This window comes from Bombus fervidus, chromosome 1 (genome assembly GCF_041682495.2).
Source record: "Bombus fervidus isolate BK054 chromosome 1, iyBomFerv1, whole genome shotgun sequence".
NCBI classification, from domain to species: Eukaryota; Metazoa; Arthropoda; class Insecta; order Hymenoptera; family Apidae; genus Bombus; species Bombus fervidus.
This window is the reverse complement of record NC_091517.1, coordinates 6,576,216-6,602,999: the sequence shown is the minus strand read 5'-3', so window position 1 is coordinate 6,602,999 and position 26,784 is coordinate 6,576,216. Positions and strand designations below refer to the sequence as shown.

The window sequence follows — 26,784 nt, the reverse complement described above, 5'->3', positions numbered from 1 at the left end:
TCCCAATTTCGGTTTTCCTATTATCTCCTGACAATGCGATGGAGCCGTGCGGTAATTGTAAATGATAAAACAGGGAGTTCTTGTAATGTAAAGTCGGATAACTCATGTGTGGCATCCTCATACGAGAAGTATGTCGCAAAACAATAAACATATATCTAAAGATTATTTGATTGTTTTATCTAAGCAGACTTTGTCACAAAACAAATCACTGTGGCCGCACACTGCCTATATTATGCTATATATATAGCAACATTATATAGCCTATATAATGTTACAACGAAAACGGTCAACTCGGTGAGTTTACGATGAATCGAGTAATCTTTACTGGTACAAAAAAGCCTATGTTCGTGAGTAGTAGCCCAAGTAACAGCTGCTTACTTTCAAGATGGTAAATTACATAAATTTGTGGTGGTACTTGACAGCAAATACCACCACTCAACACCAACTAGGGTCGGACGACGGTCGCGCAGTAGTTAGCACCTTTCTCCGAACAGGACGGACCTCTCAGCCCAAAAGGGATACCAGGCGTAGGTCCTGACAGAGAGCGCGTCAATTCATACAGTCATTCAGTGATAGAAAAAATAAAAAAAGAAAAAGTGGAAAAAATTGATAAAAAGTGAAAAATAGTGCACGTGTCATCATCAAAACAACAGAAAAATTCACTAAAAAAAAAAAAAAAATAAATAAATAAATAAAATAGGAGACAACGATAATGAAGCCGAAATCAATAGAAAGAGAACACTGTAAAAAACTTCAGCTAAGAGAGAAAGCAAACGAAGGGGAGCTCATACCGCATAAATGTTGCGTAAAATATCTAGGAGTAAATATAGACGACAAATTAAACTACAAGCAGCACATCGAAATTCAATTCTCCAAAGCTAATAAAGCATTCTGGAAAACAAAAAGATTATTCTACTTCAAACATCTCAACAACAAAGTAAAAATACTATGCTATCAAGCACTAATCAGACCGATCATAACCTACGGCTGCCCAATCTGATACAACATACCAGCTTCCCTAATGGAAAAAATTCGCATATTCGAAAGAAAATGCATTAGGGCTTGCTTGAGTACTTACAGATCCGAACACAGCGGATTCAAAAAATATGTAAAAAATAAAAGAATCTACGACTTAGCCAACATTCACCGCATCGACTGTCACATCTTAAAACTAATAAGAAACCACTTCGCGCAAGCTGCAAAGATAAAAGAAAATAGTTTAATCTTCGGTTGCTTATTTCCAAACGATTCATATTACAAAAATACACTGACAACAGGCTACATCCCCCCCCCCCCCGAAGCGTTTTTATACCTAGACGAAAGAAACTACCTCCAAGACCAAAATAATATCCCAATAATCCATCACATAAGAAAAAAAATAGGGATTAAAACAATACTCTACGAGGAAAACTTAAAAGGACAGACTGTAAACTCTAGGTGGAGATACAATATGACCCTTCCCCAAAAAGATACAGAAGACAATCACAGAAAAAATATAAAAAAATATTGGTGGAATTCGAAACCATAATAAAAATAACAAGAGAAAGAATCACAAAGCTCAAATCTCCGACCGTGTAAATAGTGTAAATATATAAACATTGTAAATATTGTAAATAATTCTATAGGACATCCCCTCTCCCACCTCTTCCCAAAATCCCCCAGATCCACCGAAACCAAAAGCAGACTACCGAACTGCCCTGTTTTTGCGACCAGGTTTTCAGGATAGAGTTAGGAAGAAAAAAAGACAATATCATATATAAGCACCGCTCTACGGTGACTTAAATCCAAATTATAAATTATAATGCAAAAAAAAAAAAAAAAAAAAAGAAAAAATGTAATTCCGAGACACATAACATTGTATGGCTATATCGTACTGTCATGTATCGGTACTTTTGCTTAATCCACTCCACAACCGAAATTCATTGTTTATTGTGACTTCCATACATATGTAATGATCATTCTGGGTCAATAAAAGTTATGAAAAGAAAAAAAAGTGGTTAGCGCCTTAGGTTACGAACGTTCGGGAACCGGGTTCGAATCCCGGCGACCGGAGTCCGATCATGGGTAAAGCCAAAATGGTGTAAAATAATGTGTGAAATAAGATAACAGCGCTCAACTTTACATACGCATAACTCTTAAACCGCTGCATTACTAAAATTAAGACTTACATTTTCTAATTTTATGCGTCGGAAATTATCATAATATATAAAAAACTGTTAATATAACAAAGTTACATTATGACAATAATGCAAACTTAGCAGTAGTGCTCTCTCAAAAACAGATAAACAGACTTTTTCAGCTTTAAACCTTATTTTCGTATGCCATACTTTGTCGAATGCCTGTTGAATGTCTAGAAATACCGCAGTGCAATATTTTTTCTTTTCTAATTCTTGGGTGATTTTATGTGTTAAACGATGAATTTGCTCTGTCGTAGAATGTTGCTTTCGGAAACCGAATTGGTGATCTGGCAGTGTTTTTAGATCCTCTAAGAGTGGCAGGAGTCGTATCATTAGCATCTTCTCGAATAGTTTGGACAAGGTGGGCAGAAGACTATGTCCGATAAAAGCTGGTTTCATGTATTGGTTTTCCAGGTTTGGGAATGAGAGTAATCAATGATATTTTCCAGAACTTGGGATAGTATTGAAGGCGGAGAATTGCATTAAAAATGGAAGTGATGATTGCAATCCCTTTTATGAGAAGCTCCTTAATGGCTTTGTTACTTATCAGATCACGCCCCGATGCTTTTTTGGGATTTACGCGTTGGATTAATTCTATGACTTCTAGTGATGAGAAATGCTCAATAGGAGGAGACATCTGGAAGGGAGAGTGCGGATATTCAGTTATTTCGTCTGGAGTAGTGGGGGCATTTGGTTTGAAGACGTTAGTTAGATGACTGGCAAACAAGTTAGCTTTTCGTGTAGGGTTACGCGCCCATCCACATTGCGGACAGCGAATTGGAGGGATTGTTAGCGGAGGATGAGAGAGTTTCCTGGATGCCTTCCATAGTGAGTAGTTAGAGTCAGCTGTGGGAGATAGGTTGGCAAGGTATTTTTGAAAACAGTCGTTTCTATAGTTTCTAAAGGTTTTGGTGTATTTTCTTGTTGCATTGTTTAGCTTACGCTTGTCGTCGGGTGTTCTATGGCTCTGCCATATTCTTCTAAGACTGCATTTTTCTCTGATTTTTTTAAATATGTGGTGGGCATATTCGTGTTTATTGTCGAAGCTCTTCATAGGTGTGGAAGAACGGATAGCGTTTACTATGCTGGTGTTTAGGTATTCGGCGGCTGCTTCTATACCTTAGTTGATTTTTAAGCTAATTGAGGCTGATGTTGTATGAGTGAAGATTTCCCTAAAGAGTTGCCAGTTGGTGAGTTGGTTGTGAACAAATTTTGGTTATGAAGAAATTCAATATGTCAGGTAGTTTGTTATTGTCAGTTGGCCAGTAAGTGGGTTTGTTTGTATTGAGGTAATTAAGTCTGTTGGTGTTTATACTGTTCAGTAGATTTTTACCTCTTGCTGTAATAAGTCTGCTTCCCCATTGGGTATGTTTAGCGTTGTAGTCTCCTCCTGTTATGAATCTATTGCCGAGGTCTTCAAGGAAGTTATCGAAGTCCTCTTTAGAGATAGAATGTCTAGGAGGACAGTATATTGCTGACGTGGTGATTGGACCATGCTAATCTTCTATTGCTACGTTTGTGGCCTGGAGGTAGTCCTTCTGGAATGATGGAAGCTCATAATGTTTTATGCTGGTTTTGATGATAATTCCGGTGCCGCCATGAGCCTTTCCGCTGGGATGTTGGGTATGATAGAAGTTATAACCATTTATTTTTAGGTAATTTTTATCGGTGAAGTGAGTTTCAGATATGAGGATTTCATCAATTTCTTGTAGTTTTAAGAAGAGTTCTAGTTCGCATTTGTGCTGAGCTAGACCGTTGGCATTCCAAAGAGCTATGTCTAATGGTTTTATTTTACGTCGCAGTGTGGTTTGCTCACAAGGAGTGTAAGCAGTGATAGCAAGCTTTTAAATTGCTCTGTTTGTTGCTCGATTAATTATTGGAGCCTATCGAGGTTATTCGTATTTTGTGGAGTGGGAACTGGGACTGGAATATTTTGGGATGTTCATTATGGATTATCGGTCTGGTTTGTACCCCTTGAACTACCTGTGCATAGGAGACTGAAGGAGTAAATTGTTTTTATGAGCTGGATGTTGGAATCCTGAGGTCCTTAACTCTGGGTTTAGGGTACTTGTTGTTATATAAGATCTTGTAAGCTGAGAAGCCTCTATCTCTTTTTTTGTAAAAGGTGGTTCGCATTTTATTACTGAGTTCATTAATCGTTTGAGATTATAGATTTCTTTGTTATTTGGTTTTTGCTTTAAATCAACAAAGAATAAAGATAGTGTGTTGCGTAACTATTCGACTGAAGGACCGACGACATATTGATAGGCAGCTTGGTCCATTGAAGTTTTCAGACCCTTTTGACCTGTCGGCACTCAGGTTTTCTTGCAACATTATTTATGGTTCACCTGATATTTCTAAGCCAATCTGTCCATGCTATTACACCACAATATCTGTAATGTAAGTGATTAATGTTATAGTGGTGAAAAATTTTCTATCGCATTATTGTACATACATTTGGCGATTTGATGATAGTTGCGATTGACAGGAATCCATAATTTAATGATTTTGTTTGTGTTCTGCAGCTTTTATGAAACTTTTTATAGTTCCACGTTCAGTACTACGTACGTTCAGTGGTAACAGTTTTTGGATATAAAAATAAATATAAATGAAACTTGTTATAGGAAATACCATGATTGCCAGATCGATTAGTGCATTAAAAAATGTACGGTTCCGTTAGAAAAATAAAGTTAATCTCGGGACCAGCATCAACGTCGCAAATGTGACAGCAACCACACTCAAATCCACGTCATTCCATACTTCTTGATAATGAACTTTTAGACTTTGACCTTACCTTTGTACATGGTCCAATACCACACTTCCTCCATCACGTAAGGCACTCAGGATCCTCTCCTTGACCCTCAACTGCTACAAACTCGGACATATAAAACTGCGAGCATTCGACCACGAGACCAGTCTTGGGCCACAATCTTGACCGCGGTTTGAACAACCATTTTAGTACTTTGTAACTTCCCTACTTCACAACATTGTAATATTGTACTTAACCACGTTTGTGAATAAACCATATAAAAATATAAAAGGTGTTAGGAAGATGATACATTTACGCTGTACATGTGAATGTGTGTGTAAGCGTCAGAGGGCGTCCAGGTCTTAGTTGGGACAAAAGACGATTGACAGTCGTCTAGAAGTATCTGGAAGAGTCGGTTGAGAACAAGCGTGCGTGCGAGTGGCTTTGCGAGGTCTTCAGTGAATAAATATATGTATAACTGTTGTGTGCTCAATAAAGGAATTATTTGTATTTCCGAATCCCTCCTATATCTTTACAAAAGGACAGTCAAGTTCAGCTATTGCTCAGCTCTTCCTTTTTTCTTTTATTTCCTCATCACGAATTTTACGTGACACAAACCAGGATGAGCAAATAAGAGGACAATTAGAATAAACCAAAAATATTACTAATTACGCGACGTATTGGCATATAAAAAATTTTCCGATGCAACGATAGGCTTTTATTTTATAATTTACTATCAGTGAAGAATAACGTACAATAAATTAGGACATGCCACGATGATTTAGAAATTAACAGAGTAATTGAAAATATTTCCAGAATTTGTCGGTTACTGAGTATGTCAAAATTGTCTAACGTGTATAGAATTCTTACCCTCTAATGAAAAATCTGAAAATAATATGATAATCTGATATTTACATAACATAAAGAAAGATAATATTTTGTTTCGAACTTTACATATTGATCATTTCGTCTTGTTGGGGAAAAGCAATGTCATGAAATACATACTGTCAATGATTGACGGTTTCACACAATTTTCACCCTTATAAATCTACAACGGCAATCGAAATAATCAAACACTTAAGGGCCTATTTTTGTAATTATATTATTATAAATATACCCCATCATATAATTAGTGATTGCGGGACTCGTTTCACTTCGGGCGCATTCAAAATTTTTCTTAAATAGTAATTAGTTAGGAACATGTTTTGATCGCGACCTCATCGCAACACCTTACACCAACGCAACATGCAGGTTGACGTTTCAATCGCGTTATCGCACTCATATTGGTAAAATTATCCAAACATTCAGAAGTGATTTAAAATTTTAAATAAGGTAAAGTTTAAACTAAACAATTCTGTCTGTCGTTCGACTGGCGAGATACCAAGTCGTTTGCTATTTGAGATGAATCAGTTAAGCGTTGTTAATGATAGGTTACGTTTAGAATTAGTAGCGATATTATAATATCAAAGTAGAAAGAGTACCATCCCGCGCCAAAAAATTTGATGTATGTCTTATTCGATTAGGAACGAAAATTAAGTTTCTAGAAATTTATCTTTATCATTTCAAGAATCAAACGTTCTTATTTTAAAACAGCAAATTTCTATAAAGAGGTACTATTAAGACATTTCGAAAATAAGAGTACTATGTAATATCAGATTAAACTTTTTATATTCATGTTCTTTCAAATTAAGGAAGTAGAGTGCTTTCAAACTACATTGTTGAACCTGCCAAATTTGTCAAAATGACGCATTTCGTCATCAATGAGAATTCGATCATTTTGTTCCTACAGTTATCTAAATATGTAAATGTTTTTGATGCAAAATTATAATTATTTACACGTATTGTATGAAAGTACCTGCACGCTAAAGGGTACATATGAAATCCAGCTAATTCAATCCAATTTTTTTTTCAAGATAAACTAAAAGATATATATGTCGGAGATGAAAGAACACCGGGGCCTTCCCTTTGGAATTCTTGGGAAAATCCCCAATACCTTAGTCTTTATGATTCAACACGATTATAATTGTCCCAGATTTCTGATAATGAGCTTGGGATTTAGGATTTAATTAATTAAGGTCCTTCAAACGGACAAACAGTCTTTATCGTAACAGTCCCTAAATCTATTATCTACTACGGGAAGATACGGAAAATCTGCTTTTCTCGCGAACGACGCTTCCCGCTAGCAACTTTCTCTCAAGGGCGGTTAGCATCCTTCTCTAACCACCAACATAGAAATTAACCAATTGACAAGAACATCCATTTCCCTCACTTTCCGAATGAAGGCTTTCCTCGACGAATCCGATCATCTCGTATTCTTAGACACACCCCATCATAGTTTTCCTCTGTAGCATCATCGTGCCGGAAAGTCATTCTCTCTCGTGCGATCTCATTAGCGAGTGTAACAATGTCTTTACGATTAGTGAATACTTCACGTTTTTAACAAAGAGTCCAACTTAGACTTTGGAGAAAAGTACATTTGCTATCCCGTTGACCGCGGATTCGTTATCGAACCTAAGACCATTGTCCGTGGTTACTTGTCAAACTCTGTAATAATCATATTTGCACTAGTAAATATCTTCTCTATTGCATGACCACAATGTCTAATCCAAATGAAGATTCGTTCCGCGCCCCTAACCTTAATCATAATGAGAACCCGACATATATAATAGCGATACATATATGTACGTCGCTCCTTGAAAAATTGTGTTATTTTATACACATTATTTCTTTTCCTCTGTTTGAATGGAAGGAGCACTATTTACGAATGACTCATGAAAATAGCTGGTACTCTTATTCTCGAATAAATGCAAGAAGCCAGTCCATTTTCTTGCAACTTCTCGAAACCGGGTCAGAATAAAGAATGTAAGCACATCGAGGGCCATTCAAGAATTTATACCGATCTTAAATTAAAATAATACAAAAACTTCTCGTTTCAGACTCAATACAAGAATCTTATTCCTTCCCGGTTCGGTACTGAGTGGGCGTTTATGCTTCACTTTTATTTCTACGTAATGCAGCCACCATCATTTACTTTGTTCCCGACCACTCGGCAGACTGCTTGTCCCACGGCGATTGTCATTTCTACTTATAATACTTTCTGATCTTATTATCGCTGTTATAAGATAAATAGGTCAAACTTGTTCTACAAGATCTCACGGTTTGATTCTGAGCTTATCTTTGCTCCGGAATCTTTTAGCCCCTTTTGTCCTACAGTTTACCTCACGAGCACTACCTTACCCCGTCGAACGAAAATGTGTTGTGCCTCTTGTTTTATTATCCCGCGACTTCTCAGTTCGGCTCTTTTACTTAAACTTTCCATTCTCTCCTTCCTTTTCCTCATCCCTGCCCTTCCTGTTCTGTTAGTTGTCATCGCTTAACATTTGTTTTCTTCCTCCCTGTGTACTTTTAACATGACGCAGAAAAGGGGTTTAAAAGTCTCGAGCCTGGACAGCGTCGAGCGAATTATTGTAATTTCATGCCCTTGGGATACCCTCTGCCACCGGCAGCTTGTAATTGGTCTTGCAATCTGCTTGTCAACAGCAGCTTTTGAATGAAAGTTTTGTACGACAGCGACGGTGCACCCAAGATTTATTCTGCTGTTTTTGCATTCAAAGATGTGACTGATTATTGTCATGGAAACATTGGCGAAGCAACATTCCTTTACCGCGTTGCATCTCGTCAGATCGTATCGTTTGTATAGTTTCTGAGACGTCGACATCGCGGTTGACTGTATAAAGGAAAGAATGGAAATAGTAGTCTTAATGCACAATTTTTCGTCGTGACAGAATTTTAGTCTCCGTAATGGCTTTGCACTTTGAATCTTCTCTGAGCTTATTTACCACAAAAAGAAAAACGATGTTTAATAAAAAGCAATTGAGCAAGGAATCTTATTCTTGTGATTCTTCGTCGGATATTTCTTGTTGTGCTGTTGAACGATTACGATAAAATATTTCGATTCATTTTTTGGATACCGCCAAAAAAAATTAGCATTACTGTAGAATCTTACTACAATTAGTTTATTTACAATAAATGGATTAAACAGATGTTGGTTAAACAGGAAACAATGGTTGTTTAACGTGAACTAATTACAATGACGTACTACAATTAAGACAACTAAATAGTTGATTTGCAACTCTCGTCACTACGATTCCAACGTTCTCTCTCACGCAGACCACCCTCCTTGGAGAACGCTAGCAACACTATCTCGACAACGCAATTCGTACTTTCTGACTTCTCAACTAACACTCTGTGGCTTCTCAACTGACACTGACTGTTAATTCGTCTTTGTCCCTTAGCATCCCTTTGTCTTTTGTTTTAGCCCCATCACGCACGTATTCCGCAACCGCTCGTGGCCAGGGTCACACAGGCTTTTTCCGCGAAACTATTCGATTGAAGGATCGACGATACATTGTTGGGCCTGCCGGCACTTCGGCTTTCTCGCGACATTGTTTATATCGATATCTCTTAGGCTTTTTGTCCACGATACTACATTATTGACCAGTGAAACGGAAAAATGCATGACGACAAAGCAAAACGTACTTTAGATTCTAGATTAGCATGCCAGATGTAACAACGAGCAGTTACAATAATTACAAGCTACAACCAAATTGCATCCAACAGACTAGCAAAAAGTTACGATTCTTTGCTCGGAATTCAACGCTGTTGTAACAACCTTACAAAACCACGAAGTTTCTCTAGCAAACTTGATAGTTACATGTATGTATGTAGAAGGACTTAAAAGTTTCTCACCCGGAAAACAAGTTATTTTCGAAAGAATAAATTAATAAAATTCCAAAATTTTACATCGTTTCTTTTAACTGAAAATCACATGTCAATTAATACAACGAGTACAATCAATTTATCAAACAATAAATGAAAAATTAAAATAATTGGTAATATGCTAATTTTTACGAAGTATGTATATATTTATTAATATTACATATTTTTAGCTATAAATTAATTCCATATAAATAAATTTGTTCAGTTGTAATTAGACAAAAAAGCAAAATTAGTGTTTTTGTTAAAATTGTTATAATATATGTCGTAAATGTTGTTATCTGTATTGTTGTAAGTCGCAAATGAATTAAATGATTATATTATTGTTACGACCGTTCGCGGAGAGACACGGTCGCGAGGAAAACGCGTCAGCGAGAGGCGTAAATTCTCGCTACGATTCGTCTAATCGACGCCGCGAAATAGTCGTTCCCCTTGTTTCGATTAGGATAACAGGGGTGGTTAAACTGAAATCAACGCTGCGTTAACAGGTTAATATGACATATATATTCAACAATGGATTACACAATATTATGAGCGTCACAAGTATTTGACGATGAGTACAGCTTATGCGTTACAGAAGTATGACCCGACTTGACGATATCTCCCGATGAGTTAGTTAGACTTTGCGAAACGGATTGATTTAAAGGTAGAACCGTGGTAGACTAGTTTACTGTTTTGACGACGAGAACGGACTACCTTGAGGGTAGAACCGTGTTAGACTTGTTGATTGTTCGGACGATGAAAACGGACTATGCTGAGAGTGACGATGCTGTGTCAGAGGAGAGCTAGGAAAGGGTGGTCTAGCGCACGGGATCATCCGATTTGTTGATGACAGTTTTTGGCCAGGAAAGTGAGGGTAATAGACATTGTTTCTATTGGCTATTACGATTGTTGGTGGACTAGGAGGGGCCTTACCGCCCTCGATAGAAGGTTGGTGGTGGGAAGCATCGCACGTGTGAAAACGAACTAATTTTAAAGTGTTTTCCGGACACAAACCAGAGATCTTGGAAAACGCCTTCGTAGAAAAGATCTTTGTTCGATCTGAATAACTCTAGTTGGAATTTTCTAAGATTTATGGTCGGTCCTTCAGATTCTTAAGGGTACGCAATAAGGATGTGCAGACATATGGTTGCCATCACGCTCGCGATGCGAGGCCCGGTCCAGATAGAGAGTCGGCTGACGTAACAATTATTGTAAAATATATTACAATGATATCGATACTTTGTTGTATGTGCTTAAAAATGTATGCGGTTGAAAACTTTGTTCAAAGAAATTTTTTTAAAAGATACGTTGTTACAAACCGAATTTACCAATACACATCAAGAGTACAATTGGTGAGAGTTGTGAAACACAAAAATGTTTCGTTATGCGTAGATCAAATATTCTATTTGCCAACCTAATAGCTTTACGAGTCTCGCGTAGGCAAATTTTACAATCGATACTAGAAAACTGTTTGTACATTTTCAATGAAGAAGTATGCATCAGCACTTTATTGCGATTGAAACGCATAACAATTAAAATATCGTAAATATCGGGATGCTTCAGAAATTGTATTCTCATATCAACGTTGAGCTTTCATGATGAATAATATACATGTATCATCATTATTATTATTCGCGTGTATATAACTCTTTAGCATACAAATTCGGTTACGAGTTGTTTGTGGCTGACATTACTCTATTAATATCATATTTGAAGGAAGATTGTAAACAAAAAAAGTCTATCGAATCACAAAATTTATTGGCGTATATTATTATGCGATTAACACAGTTTTATTGGTCAAATGTCGTATGATGAGCTTCTTCATGCAGTAACTTATGATTTCTTCTAAATGACACTACTTGTTTTTAATGTAATATTTAACGTAAATGTATTTAACGTAAAAAGAGGTAGTATTAAATTGTCCCAAAAAATTTTTTCGTTTTATAAGGAAATAATAGATGCACAACATTTTTCATTTTATATTATTTTATTGAATTATGTATGATTCATTTTGTTTTATTATGCATCTATTATTTTCTTACAAAACGAAAGAAACTTTTGGGACAACCTAATATTTCAGTATTAGTACTTTATGTGCTATTATGAAGTTAAACATAATCAAACATATATTTAACTGATTTTGCATGTCCAAGAAATCGTGATAACACGTTAACCATGGAAAAATCAATGTGTATTTTCAAGAATATTACAAAGGTAATACTGATAGAGACACGAGTCAACTGATTAGTATTGCAAGTGAGGAGGAACACACGGATAAAAACACAGAATTCTTAATGTATATGTTAACATTCTTAAATAATCTAATGACTACATATGTTAGGGAAACCGGAAGTTTTAAATGCACTGCTGATTTTATTAAAAAGGTATCTAGCAAAAGAGAGGTTTGACGAAAAGGTAACGTCAATATCACAAATATTATTTACAGCAGACAACAGAATTTTCTTATTTATGCAATTAAAAAATGTATGTAGTGCTTTTTCTATGTGTGAAATCAATAATCGTTTTTTCAAATAAATTAAGAGTTAATTTATTTCGTATCAACTATAATTCTAGGCTGGTAAGATTCGATTATATAAGTAGCTGACTGTGATGATTATCAGTGGCATGAAACAGCTTTAAGTCACCCGCAAACAGCAAGAACCGGCAATATTAACCTTTAACTGCGGAGTTTAGTTTCAAAAATTCCTTACGGGGTGTGCAGATAAAATCGAACAATGACGAACACAAGTCGACCGCAGAGTAGATATTCCTATTATAAATTTTACGAAAAAATTAAAGCAAAACGAGGGAGGATTACATTTTTATTCGATAAAAAGTTAACAGTTGATTGTTGAAAAAAGGTATTGTTATTAAAATCTTAAAAATTGTCAAAAAATAATAAAGTAAAACAAAACAAATCGGGGAATAGCCGATGCATTGGGGAAAATAATTAACCGTATTTATAAAAAGCAATACATTATACGGGGCATAATGATATTACCATAGATATACATATACCAAAGAAGATAATCAAATAATCAAACTTCTGCTTTTCAAACTTTCTTCTTTATAAATTACATAATAGTTCTACTGGAAGTATAAAACGGACATACCACAAAACATTATTTATATTATTATACTTTTTACTAAAATTTTGAGTTTTCATAGTAAATTTTTATTTTATTTTATTTTTTCATAGTAATTTTTTTATTTTACGCGACGAATGTACACGTTAATCGCACCGAAATAAAATTTCGGATTGACGTGTATACACGTCGAACACAGTTAATTGCTTAATCCCTTCGTCAGTTGTGAAAGCGATGCTGAGGGAACAACAAGAGTTCCTCGTGATCTGCTTCTACCTAGGTGGTTATAGGGGTCGACACGCCGAGGAGGTTCTGGGATCTACTCAGAATTGTACGACGGTCCAGAGGATAGCGTTGAGAGGGGTTGTCCCTCCCAATGCCCGAACTAACCTAGGGACGACTCTCCCAGAATGGTAGAAGACGCAGGAGTGCTTTGGCAGTAATTCGAAAGAGGTTCTGGAGCATCCCTGTTAAGCGTCAAGCGCGTGGGGTTTTAATCGGTAAAGTCCGACACTATCTCGCTGCTTCCCACTGCATAATATGTGTTAATAAAAATATTGTACTACAATATCTTTTATTTTATTCTTTGTTTCATATATTTTCATATCATTTTTCCCTTAATAAATAAATTTTATAATTGTTTTTTCATGTTAATAACAATTGACAATAGTTTAATGTAATCAGAAAAAGTTTTTGTGAAAAAAAAAGTAACAAAAGAATTTTTTCATGGTCGATAATGGTATCGGTAACCAAAATAAAATTCGAGCCATGATGGTTATTGGTATCAATATTAAATTTCCGACATCTGTAACGGTTAGCCGTAGCCATAAAAGATTAAACATTTATAATGATTATTCGTAATCAGAACAGTTAAAATTTGATATCATTTAATCATTCAATTTTTTGAGAAATTTCTTTGATATTTATTTATAACACTTCCAGTTAAATAAAAATTAATTTTTACTCAATGACCTTTTTCCAAAAAATGTTTAAAATAGCTATTACTTCATCTTGTGAGGGAATAAAGTTATAGCAATTTATTAAAGATTGGCCGAGGAATTCTGGACATGATAAATATACATGATTTCATAAAGCAAGGATCGATACTGTCATTACCTGGATCTGTGTTTACATTGAAGTTATTAAATCTTGCTAATATCTATGCTGAATTCTGCGATATTAAAAACACAGTTGTGGTTACAGTTCTATCGTGTGAGCAACCCGTATCATCTTAATATACAGGTTCAAAAAATTGAATTTAGTACGTAGAAAACAAAGATTTCAAATATATTAACACTAATTAGTACATCCTATAACATGGCGTTAGCTTATAAAAATTCGTCGAATTCTTTTTCGAAATAAATTCCATAATTTTCATACTGTTTTCCGTGAAACAATGCGCGCGAAGGACATGAGATATGCGCATAACTTCGAAATTCATCGATGAAGAACTCGTGGGAAGGGCTAGTCTGGGTTAACCGAGTACCCTTTAATATCGTACGAAATGTAAGGCATTTAATATTATGGGCATCGTACAACCATGGCTCGTTTATTTTGTATCAAATTATTCTGTAACGCGCTGCGTCACCAAAATTAAACACGAAATTCGATGTATAATTGCACCAACTACTAAAGCATCTGCTCTACGATTGCAAAATCTGCGTCTTTTAGTGCCCAACGAGGGATGATACGTTCTCCTTCTTACGGATAAACATACGCAATGATATTAAATATAATCTGTTCTTATAATATAAACATTTCCATTGATAAGTGTTGTGAAGACTATATGGAAATTTCACCGAAATACACATGAATACAACACAGACTGACTGTTAATCGATTCATGGTTGATTTAGTGACCGTTTATTGTTATTGGACAATTTGCACGTATGTATATGCCGACGATAAATTAACTCGAATAATCTATAAAAGCACTACATTAATGTGCTTAAGACTTGTTGCCACTACCGAGCGTCCAGAAGCAAAAGTCCAACAAATCATCTAATCAATGATCATTTAAGCAATTATGAAACATTTAGCTGTGAGTTATAAATAAAATATAATAACCTTCTCAAAAATAGCATGTAACGTGCCATGTCAGAACTTAATCTAATCCAACAACTCTCTTTACAACAACCATTTTGAATGCTTACCCGTTACAAAATTCATTTTTGTTTTGTAATTTTGATTTGCATAGTTATTATACATGTTAAAAAGAACTTGTATACTTAATTCGGTGAATTTTAGAAAGAATATGATAATAGGAGCCCGCGTGCATATATATGTATACAATGCAGGGAAATAGATGAAAAGAAAGGAAGGAGGGGAAAGATAGCAACATCATTTCTACGCGTAAAATATTCGAAACGCCTATCTATTGCGCGCATTAATCTGTCAAATAATAAATCGTAAATAACGGTGGCTCGTTAAGTACCAAACTAATTTAACAACGTTATTACATATGAAATGCACTAAGCAAGTTTGAATGTTTCCGAAATCGTTCGTCGATCTATCGTTTCTGTTCCACGTATTACCAAAATTACAAAGAAGGTCATGATGAAAACCGTCCTATTCTCATCTTCAGATATTTTATTAAGCCTGGAAATAGAAAGAAATTCTATGTTTTTAATTTCATACGCTGTTTTATGAGATCAGATTCAAATATCAGTCGTTTAACGTTCCTATAGATTGTTGTATAATAAACATCGTTTCGACACGACAAACGTCACAAATATAGCTTGTTTTAAAATGCAACATTTTGAATTAAAGTATTCGAACTACTAAAATCGATACGTTTTCCTTAGGAAATACTTTAATTTTTAGAAAGGAAGATATATTCTCTCATAGGAGCAGGAGTGTCAAAGTAAATGCACAAACTCTTTTACATCTGCTAATTAATTAGAATCACGGAATTTTCCAACCCTCCGCGATTATGAAATCTGCCGTTTGCTAGACAAAACTTATCTTGTTTCTTGCTCTCTACTCTATAACTACTCTATAATTCTTTACCAAGTGTATCTCACTTAGTAAATGAACGTCATGTCTTTAAATTGCAGGGAGCAAGATATGCAAATCTAAAAAGTTTCTCACGTGCATCGTACCTGTTTCAGGCGGTGCTTTCCCACCCGAATTCGCTGATACTATCCAAAATGTAACGGTATCGCTGGGAAGGGACGCAACTTTTACGTGTCTGGTCAATCATTTAGGGGGCTACAGGGTAAGTTACCCCTAGTGAAAATTCATTTGACGAAGGTGGGACACGCGTACACCGGCCAAATTTTTTATTCGTTTAACTTTTTTCCATCGTTTACACTATTGTTTTATCCATTGTAAAAAGGCAAGAATTTAGGAAAGATTCATTACAAGTCGCAATTATGGAATTGCATTTTATTCAAATCTTTCTATGTCTCATTGACAGACAAAGAATCGTAGTAGTTTTTTGCAGTGAATTGGAAGTGAACTCGTTTTATACAATTTTCTTTCCAAATTTTTCCGAACGAAAACATTTTATAACTTTGTTTTAAGGGATTTTTTCATACAATCATAGAAAATAATAGAATATGTAGAAATGTCTTCTATCCTGTATCTCGGCGCAGATAATGAAAATGCAGTCAATAGTACACATCCGAAATAAATACCTTATTAAATATGTAACTAGTCGGTATAACATGTACTTGAGAACTTTCTTAGCGCAATTCGTGGTTAAAAATCTATGTCCTCCAAACTAAATACATACGTACCGAAAGAAAAATCGATCACACCTTTTTTTATCCAAATATCTAAGTAGCCAACAAAACCAATTCCTCCAACAAAGTATACATATACCACTAAACCGACAGATATTCTTCTTCATTCGATATTCTTCTTACTGTTACATCCTTATATTTGAACACAAAAATAGAGCCATTTTCTCTGTCATATTGGATTTCATATCCGTCACCGTGAAGACAATTTAGTTACGCATCGTCGGGTGTACTAATATAAAGTTTCTGTTTGCTATTATTGAAACTGTTATTGCCCAATTTTTACAATGGCAGCCTTACCATCTTCTATACTGTCAACGTTTAAGCTAACGGTTTTAAAATAGAATAGAAACGACCAGGCAAATAAATTAATGTTTGCTCGGTTAAACAGGGAACAACTGTAAACTATAAATATTTGGTTACACGCGTATGAAAAATTGTACAGTTTATCTTACCGTCTGAAGGCCGTCCGTGTAACGCGTGTTTCAAATTCGACGAATTAGACAAATGAGAAGATGGATAATAGCAAAGAGACGAAGTCAAAAATTCAAAAAGTAGTTGTTCACAGAAGGTGAGCGCGAGATGTATAGCAGCAAGCCTGCTCCCTCTCATTAAGAACGTTTTGGCATAGCTATAAAGAGATAAATAATCTACTTACAATCGTCTAATGACATTATGCGATAGTAAAGTGGTAACAAGCAAAGTTGCTGCAGCTAATTTTTTATTTAAAGTTTAATGCCGAGTCACGGTAAGTCCAACAATGCGGCTGAACCGTGCATACACAATTTCTGCTAGATTGTTTCGTAATACAACACCCTCTATCCGATCGTATCTTAAACCAACCAATTAAACTAACTGCATCATATTCTAAAAATTCCAATATAATTGCTTAAGTTGCAGATTTATATTTGAAGTGCCAGAAATAAAACTAATATTATAGAAGAGACATTGTTAAAAAAAGCAGATAACAAAATCTCAATCTGTATGAAATTAATTTAATTATAACAATTATGTATAACTCTGACTCAAATTCAATATTTTTAAACGATGAACAGATTGGCTCGATTTCCTAACTAGCCGTGTGAATTTCTAGTTCTTATATATAGATACAGCGAGAATAAATTTCAACATCTTTCTAGGAGAGAGAGAGAGAGAGAGAGAGAGAGAGAGAGAGTCACTCTCCGGAAACAATTTCGAACACCATTACAACATTGCTCCAGTACACCCCATAACACATTTTCTGTTAATACAAGCGTTCTCGAGATCTCCATAATACGCCTCTGCGACTTCCCAAGATTTGGAATATTCTAAGGAAAATGCAAATATCGTTCCGAAGTTTGGCGAAGGAGATAGAAGACGCATGCGCTCCGCCTATACGTGTCTCCCCGGCCGTGTCGAACGCATCCGGCTTTGCATTCCGTATTTGGCCTGTCTATAGGGAAATTGCGATGTTCTTGACCATCGAAATCTATGAACACGCCTGTGCCCTCTGATCGTTCTCGTTTGCTCGGTGTGCTACCGTCTCATTAACCCTTTCGATCTGACTGGCTTGAGGACTTACATTTGACTAGCAGGTTCAACCTATGTGACTCTGGTTCTAGTAAATTGCTCGCTAAATTAAATTAAAACTAACTTCAAGAAGCGAACACTTGCCGCATCTCTCCGATCAACCGTCGTTTCATTGAGTCTGAAATACTACTTTGCGAATCTTCTTTTCGAATTGGAAGCTACGTAACGATATAATCAATTGGCATTGTACGACACAATTTTTCCTTCAAGTAGAATGTTTGTTTGTGAGAAAAGTTGTGGTTAAAAAATAGGACAGTAAATCGAGTTTAAGAGAATAATTGACCTTCTTCAAGATATCATGCGAAGAATGATACGAAACTTTACTTTAATATTCATGGAATCGATCTTATCGAATGTTTAAAATATTGCAATACCGTATCGACGTTAAACTGTCAATTTAGTTGTTTGCATCGTTTTTCTTGTAATAGATAAATATTTCCGTAGGTTGGTTGGCTGAAAGTGGATACTAAGGCGATCCAGGCGATCCACGATCACGTAATAACTCACAATAACAGGGTCTCGGTATCTCATAGCGACCATACTACGTGGAATCTTCACATAAAGAACGTACAAGAGGAAGACGAGGGACGCTACATGTGTCAGATTAACACAGATCCGATGAAAAGTCAGGTATGTATATCATGTCATTTCTTCGAAATTCTTCTAGTGCGATTGTGTATAATAGTAACAAAAGTCTCAACTAAATTATGCTATTATGTAGAGTAGCTGCTCAGAGGATGAACTAAAAATAGATAAAAGTGAGAGTTCAAAAATTAGTTGTTGAATATATAGTACATTTGTATTGTACGTGTGAGAGTGAGGGAACGTAGAGCGAAAACACATACAAGTATGTATCGCATCCCTAGTATGTATATAAGCGTCGCATAATGGCCTAGGACTTCGTTGAGATAAAAGAGAGAAATGCAGTGTGAAATTTCATGCTCTAGGTTTCCGGCGAGTAACCCACGTGGCGTGCTAAGTTATGCGAATATTAAAATAAAATTCTTTGTAATACCTCTCTAAATCATCTCTATACTTTACACTAGTCATCTGGGAACGTCGAATTTCGAACATTGGCTTAAACATTTAACTATGCAGGATTTTCCTATGCAAGAAACGGGTTATTTATAGAATTTAAGCACAAATCGCTATCAGACACATTTAATTGGTTGCTATTTTGAGTGTTGTCAGCAAATAAGTAATCGAAATCAGAGCTTCCTGCGATTCTGCGCACAGTTTAACCGATAGGACGAATCGTGGTAAGCCGAGAAACTTGGTGAAATAATTAGTTGGAAACCTATTTGGATCGGTAAAGTTCTAGAATGCATGTCGATTATAGAGCACATCAATTCCAATTAAGTGTACGCCGCTACACATCTTTCCGTTTAGTTTAACATGACTCTTTGCCATGACTGAATGAATTTGCATACTTTAATTTATCAATACGCAATTAGCGTACGAACGAGTATACATTCCCATAAATATAATGTATCGAACCGTTAAAAAAGGTCTGCAAACTAACGAATAATCATTACCATTACTTAATGAATCTTTAAATGGTATAAATGGAATATTATCGAGTTATTTTAACGGCACCTGTGTTCATGTAATTCTGATTACGATGCAGTATTAGTTGAATTTTTAACTATTTAACTGTACGATAATACGCACATTCTCATATTTCTGACAGTTTCTAATGATTGTTATGACTGCTATCGTGATAGAAATATATAGCAGCTACGCTATTATTATCTAAAATATGAAAATTTGGGAACGCGGACGAGAATGGAGACGGAGAGTTATCAGTTACTTGCAATGTTACAATTTGTACAAGTATCGAAGATATTCCTTTAGAAGCTCCAGAAGCATGGCATACCAGAAAATCTCACAAGCTGTCTAGTAGTAGTAGTGGATACATAGTTCAGGAACTCCCGCTTATGAACACCTTGGAAATAATACTTAAGCTTCGATCACTTTTCCCGTAGCAAAGGGCAAACTTCTTTAGATGCTACTTATTAACCCCGTATATTTATATTGTTATTAACAAAACATTAATTATAAATCTTTTATTAGTATTTTTTATTTAAAAAAGTCTCGGTCAATCCTTTTTTTCTTATACTTAACATTAATATAATCTTTTTCTAATAATTTGAACAGAGCATGAGTTATATCAGAATTTGCAGAATTGTAGAACTTGTTTCCAATAAAGTTAAATTCCCTTATCGACGAACAATGACATGCGATGATTACGCAGCAATCTAAATGCATAGAATTTGTATTTTGCATAAAATAAAATTTGTATTTTTACCTATTCCACCAACTTGGTCTCTTTTAGAAGCGTAGAAGGCAAAGAACATTACATAAAATTGACGAGTAGCTGGACGACCCATTTCCTTTCTACGTTAAAAATTTCTACGCATTCATGAACACAGAATTCACGGTGGAATAAAATTTCGCTTTTAAAAAAAGGGATATGATGCATTTTAGATTCCAATAAAGCTAGTAAAAATTATGCTTTCCATGTAATTGAGAAATGACTGTTGCATCCTATTTAAGCAATCATGATGTTTTTGGAAAGTACGATTCAGAGGAATCCTTTTCATTAACTTTTAATGATCTTTCTTATATTTACCAAATTCTTTGACGTGTTAGATTAATAAACATTCTATAAAAGTGACCTCGATTATTTATTATTATAATTACAATGTATCTGTTTCTTCATTAATAGTTACTTTAACACTAAACCTACCAACACTTCGTATATACCTATTCCTACCTGTCCGATCAAAATGACCGGTGATTAAAGAAGTAATAGTTTTTATGATTTAACTTAGACAACGGTCAATTTATAACTGAATGTATATAAAATGATGAATTTTCAGTAAATTTCATCTAAATTTACTTTTGTTTATTAACTTAATTATTAACTTAATTTAATTATTAACTTAAATAGAATTACACTTTTATTTATATAGAAATATATTATTTATATATATATTTATATTTATATTATATATATATATTTATAATAATATAAATTATTATCAAATGTACATTTGCCGCATACATATTTCCCGCATCTTGAACAGATTTTCGAAGTTTTGTAACCTTTACAATTTTTTAATTCACAAGTTTTTGTAGTAATGAATCTGAACTTGTTGATAGTTTATTGCATGGTTTCTTCCCGTGATTCTTTATATAAAAGTAATGTGTACACCAAGTTTATAACAATTGTGTGATTACTCTATAAATCGGTCCCATACTGTAGATACTAGTGCAAATTTATTGGTTCGTAAACGTTAGCTTCTTTCGCTCTTCTTATCAAATCCATATAACCATCCATATAACCAAATAATATAACCATCATAATTTTAGCAAAGTCATTTCTGCTCATTGTTTTCGAAAAAAATGCAGGTCACCAAATTTTATTCCACAAATATAAGACAGCTAAATTCTTTGCCTAATATGCACCACGGGCAAGAAATGCATCTAGTTTTGTTCTATCTAGCTCCTTCTTAGTCCCCAATACTCTAAATGCTTATTCTTCCGTACATTTTATTATATCATCCCTTGTACGGTGATCAATGATAAGATAAAATGTCGTCTTTACTTGTCCTTTCATTATATGTCATTTGGCATATCCCTAAAAATATTATGAACTGATGGCCTGCCATGTTTAGGACTTGCATCTATTTCTTTTCAAACTGTTCCATCGGGCCCAGTTTCGATAAGTTGGTTCTCTACATCAGTCTCACTCTCTGATGTCAACAATAATTTATTTCTTTTTTGTCCTGGACGCGAAAGCTTATTTATAATATTCAACTCTGATTCGGTTGTAAATAGCTTTTCATGTGTTTTCATGCTGTTTTCAGTTGCTGAAGTTCTTTGTTCATCGCATACTGAACGGTCTTCTTCTATATCCGTTATTCTTTTTAATAATTTTTTCTTTTGGAAAGTCTTGACACTTTTAAGGTAAATATTTATCACAGAATAATACCATATGCGAAATACAAAACTATTGTTAAATTATATATGCTTTATTTTTTCTTTTACAACAACTTTACACAAAACGCTCTGAGATTATTTCTGTCTGAGTTTTAGAAATAACAAGTTTAGATGTCGACTGATTGACTAACAAACTGAGATGTATTCTGGTCGAAAGGACAATGGCAAGTAAGAATATGGTCTGTAACGGCGATATTTATATGAAAATATTGATAGGTGCTGGCCGTTCTCCAGCAACGGTTGTTCGAGGGTGGAATTGACCGTTGAAAATGGGAAAACCCCGCTTTTCCCGTGTTTTATTGGAATGAGCAATAACCCTAAGAAACTTCTCGACTTTTAAAATGTTTGTAACAATTGACAGTACAAAATGCTAGATTTTATGGCAGTTCCTTAGGATTATTATGGATCTGAGTTGATATGTTTTGACACCTGGTGGCCATCTTGATTGAGGAATTATTGTTTATAATAAGATTACGGGCGTAACAGTTGTTGTTATTTGTTATTACTGATTTTGTTTGTTATCTGACCTTTAGATAGCCTTTTATTTGTACTGATTGCATTTATTTTAAGAATAAATAAAATATTTTATCGTCCGGTCACATTGACCAAGCGCGATAGGCAGGACAGAATACCATTTTTTCTTAGAAAACGAAGTAAATACCAAACAATATGTTGTATGCATGTTTTATGAAAAGTCATAAATTATGAAGCGATATGATAACGTTTAAATATGGTTAAATTCGTGTAAAAATTTGTAAATGGTCCATTTGACCAGTACTGGTAGGTTTAGTGTTAATACATTATTGTATTTTAGATTCTGGTCCAATATAACATGTCGATATTTTATAATAATAAAATTTCTATAAGTATTGAAATATTATGTTAGAGAAATTTACTATGAGTTTAGACGTAACTTTCTTTTGAATTACGTCACTATTAAATATGGATAGGAGATCTTTATTTTAAGGCACTATAAACTATACGAATTTATTAAAATAATAACATATTGTTTAAAATAGCGTGAATTTTCTTGATATAGACACTTTTTAAATAAAACCTTTTGTTAGTTTATAAATACTCCATGATCTCGAATTTCTCCTTAACCTCCTATTGTTGTTACAAAACTTTTCTTTTATGAGCTACGTTTTCCGTTGAAGATGTTTATGAAAGTAAAATGTAAAATCTGCTGGATTATTTTTCTTCGTTAAACTTGGCTACTTTCGTGTTTGCTAGTCGTGGAAACACGGAAGTTTTCAGAAATAAAATTGAACCGCATATCGATCTTAACCATGCATATTATTATTTATGTTTCCCTTTTATTGTTTATTACGTCACTGTTTTACATCTCAATTGTGCTATAAATTTAAGGAAAGTGGAGTGTTTTTCAAGGTTCAAGCACGAGAAAAATAGGGTACTTATCGAGCTATTTTTTGTAACGGACAAACGTCACTTTTCATTCTTTTGACATCCCACAAGGGAGCTATACCTTTTTCAGATTAAATCCAGACTTTCGTGACAGAGACAGAGACAGAGACAGAGAAACAGAGAGAGACAGAAGAGAGAGACAGAGAGAGACAGAAGAGAGAGACAGAGAGAGACAGAGAGAGAGACAGAGAGACAGACAGACACACAGACAGACAGACAGAGAGACAGACAGACAGACAGACAGACAGACAGAGAGAGAAAAAAGAAATAGTAATTGTTACCAACTTAAGACCTGCTCCCTCATTTTGGCTGTTACAAGATTTAGAAGTAATGAACGGGAGAAACATCGTCGAAAATGCGTTAAACCAACTTCATACGAGCATGTATGTATCGCGATACGTATATGATAGATACTTAAGATACATATACACCAATGGAAGCGTGGACACAATGATTTCCGTGAAACGCAAGTATCGCAATACGCGAAACATTAAAACAAATGGTGACATTATCGTATTATCCTCATATGAAACCAGCCATAGGGCTCGTTTCCACTTGTGAGCAGTCACGCGACTACGAAATCCATTATCGTATGTATCATAATTTTCCGTTTGAAGGACCTTAGTTAACTAAATCCTAAGATTTATAGGGGGTCCTCAGGCTAGCTGAACATGTACTGTGGAGATGCATCGACATCTGACAATCATCTTGCCCGAAGAATAGGGTCTGTGTGTGACGAGCCACGGGGCAGAGACCGTTGGAATGTTTACTGTTAAATGTCGGTACAATTATTTCTTTTCAGGGAGAGCTAAGCAATTATTCTATACCTCTGTTAGGTAAAACATTCATCCCGTAACGTTCAGCGACTAGTTGTTGCTTCGAGCCCTAGCTCATTATCACAAATCTCGGACAATTATAGTCGGGTTGCTTATAACATTAAAGTGTTACGGATATTCCTAAGAATTCCAAAGAAAAGACCGGCTGTCCTTTCATCTCCGACATATATATAACGGGGTCACCCGTTGGAATTACTTGGAAAAACCTCAATAGAATTCACGAAATAACCCAGACACAGTCATTCGAAACTTGAGACAATGATCTTGGGCTTAAGGCGACGACCGGTCGCCGAGTGTAGCCACGGTCACGGGATGAACGTTCCACCTAACAGAGATATGAAGTTACATAGCTTTCCTTTCAAGAATTGGCCGTACCGACACATCAGCCCGTATATCTGTCACCTATTGCGGCAAGATACGGGAGATCTGCTTTCCTCACGTACGACGCTTCCCGTTAGGAACTCTCTCTTAAGAGCGGCTAGCATCCTTTTCTAACCGCCAACATGGAGATTAACCAATTAACAGCAACGTCTATTTCCCTCACCCTCCGAGCGGAGGCTTTCTTTGACGAATCCGATGACCTCGTGTCCTTAGGCACATCCCACCATAGTTTTCCTCTGCAGCGTCGTTGCGACGGAAAGTCATTCTTTTTCTTACAGTCGCATTAGTTAGATACCTAGTGTGTTTGTACGATCAGTGAATAATCTACGTCTTAGTAAAGAGTTAATCAAGCGATCCTTGCATCACGAGGAGTAAGTCGAGTTCGACTTAGACTTCGAAGTAAAGTAGATCAGTTATCCCGTGGGCCGTGGATTCGCTATACCGACCCCGCGATCATTGTCATCATCGTTCGAGTATTGAGACCGGTAGTTTACCTTGTATTTGTGACAATAAAAGACATCATCGATTGTACACCGACAATGAGCGACCCTGGCGCAGATTCTTTACACGCCCCAAATCTAAGTGTTAACCCCAACCCGACATATATATATATACATATGTATATGTATGTAATACATTTAATATTATAATTATGAAAAATTGTCTATCATAACCTATACATATGCTTAATTGTTAATATTTGACAGAAACAAAAAATTTAATTATTTTATTTATTAAAATTTTGCTTTCAACACTAATAGCTTTTCGACATAAGTAAGTTACTAACTTGTTATAAGAAATGCCATAACAGATTGATTAATGTATTAAGAAATATTTGTTACATTAAAATTAATAAAGCTGTGCTTTGTTCGATGTTGCGCACGATTTAGTCGCGTTACTTGGGGAGTTACGTGCGATTAGTGGTAAGTGGAAAAGGGGGCTTTAGTCAATCCCTTCGAACTTGAATACAGGTTTCTTCCGTTTAAAGAGAAGCGAAAGCGTTATAGTGATAATAGATCAACTCCGAATCGTACCGCCTCGCTCTAATTTTGTATGCCACGATCGAGTGGGAAAACTCGACATCACTCTTCAGCAGTTTCCTCCAAAAGTTTCTATGAGCAGTTTCACTTTGACGTTTTTTTTTTTTTTTCATTTAGTAGATTACTTACAATCAATTCTCATACAGAATTTTAAGTAAATTATTTTGGCGCGGTACTGTAACTTGGATTATAAAAGTTTGAAGTATGTTTGATTCTAGTTGAATCTAATGCTTCAATTTAAGGGGTATTAGTTTTTAGTCTGCGGATCTGATCCGTCGTGCCAAGTAATTGGGTAACTAACGGGTTTCGGTGGTTGTTGACTCTTATATTATATCTGTTTCTGAAGTAGGATATTTCTGCTTTGACTGTGGGTATCTTAAGGTCGCGATGTATTGTTTCGTTGGTAGCATACCAAGGTGCATCTATTATGGATCTTAGAGTTTTTCATTGAAATCGTTGGAGAATATCTATGATGGAATTACTCGCTGTTCCCCATAGTTGGATCCCATAGGTCCAAACAGGTTTTAATATGGCTTTATATAGCATTATTTTACTCTGCATGTTTAAGTTGTAGCGTCTGACAATCAGCCAGTAGAAGTTTTTTTTTTTTTTTTAGTTTTGTTTACAGTTCTTTGAATTTACCTACAATGTGCCGTTTCCATATCATTCTTCGGTCTAGAATCATGCCCAGATATCTGACTGAATCTTTGTTTGGAATAGGAATATTATTCATGGTCACCTGTGGGCAGGATTGTATTCGCAGTGTGAAAGTTATATGACTGGATTTATTTTCATTTATTTTGAAGCGCCATTTGTAGAACCATTCTTCTATAGAGTCGAGGCCTCGCTGGAGAGTTGAGGAAGCAATTATCAGGTCTGAGTGGGATGCTAATAAAGCTGTGTCATCAGCAAATGTCGCTGTGGTTATCTTTGTTAAGTTGTTGGTAAGTCGGCAGTGTAGATGGTGAAGGAGCCCCTCCTCCTGAACTCTGTGTGGATATTGACGGAGAGATCC

At 35.3% G+C, this 26,784-nt stretch overlaps 1 protein-coding gene and 1 long non-coding RNA gene across 2 annotated transcripts in view; one reads left to right on the top strand and one right to left on the bottom strand.

Annotated features, from left to right (window-relative positions):
- Nucleotides 1-26,784, bottom strand: part of LOC139985845 (uncharacterized) — a 256,698-nt gene that overhangs the window by 192,965 nt on the left and 36,949 nt on the right. The gene's annotated exons all lie outside the window — the stretch shown is intronic.
- The window catches only part of LOC139991119 (lachesin-like), a 40,643-nt gene continuing 26,863 nt past the window's right edge, over nt 13,005-26,784 (top strand). Inside the window, exons 1-3 of the mRNA XM_072010934.1 lie at nt 13,005-13,101; nt 15,827-15,987; nt 18,527-18,712. Coding sequence (XP_071867035.1) covers nt 13,005-13,101; nt 15,827-15,987; nt 18,527-18,712 — 444 coding nt within the window. The remainder of the gene's footprint in view (nt 13,102-15,826; nt 15,988-18,526; nt 18,713-26,784) is intronic.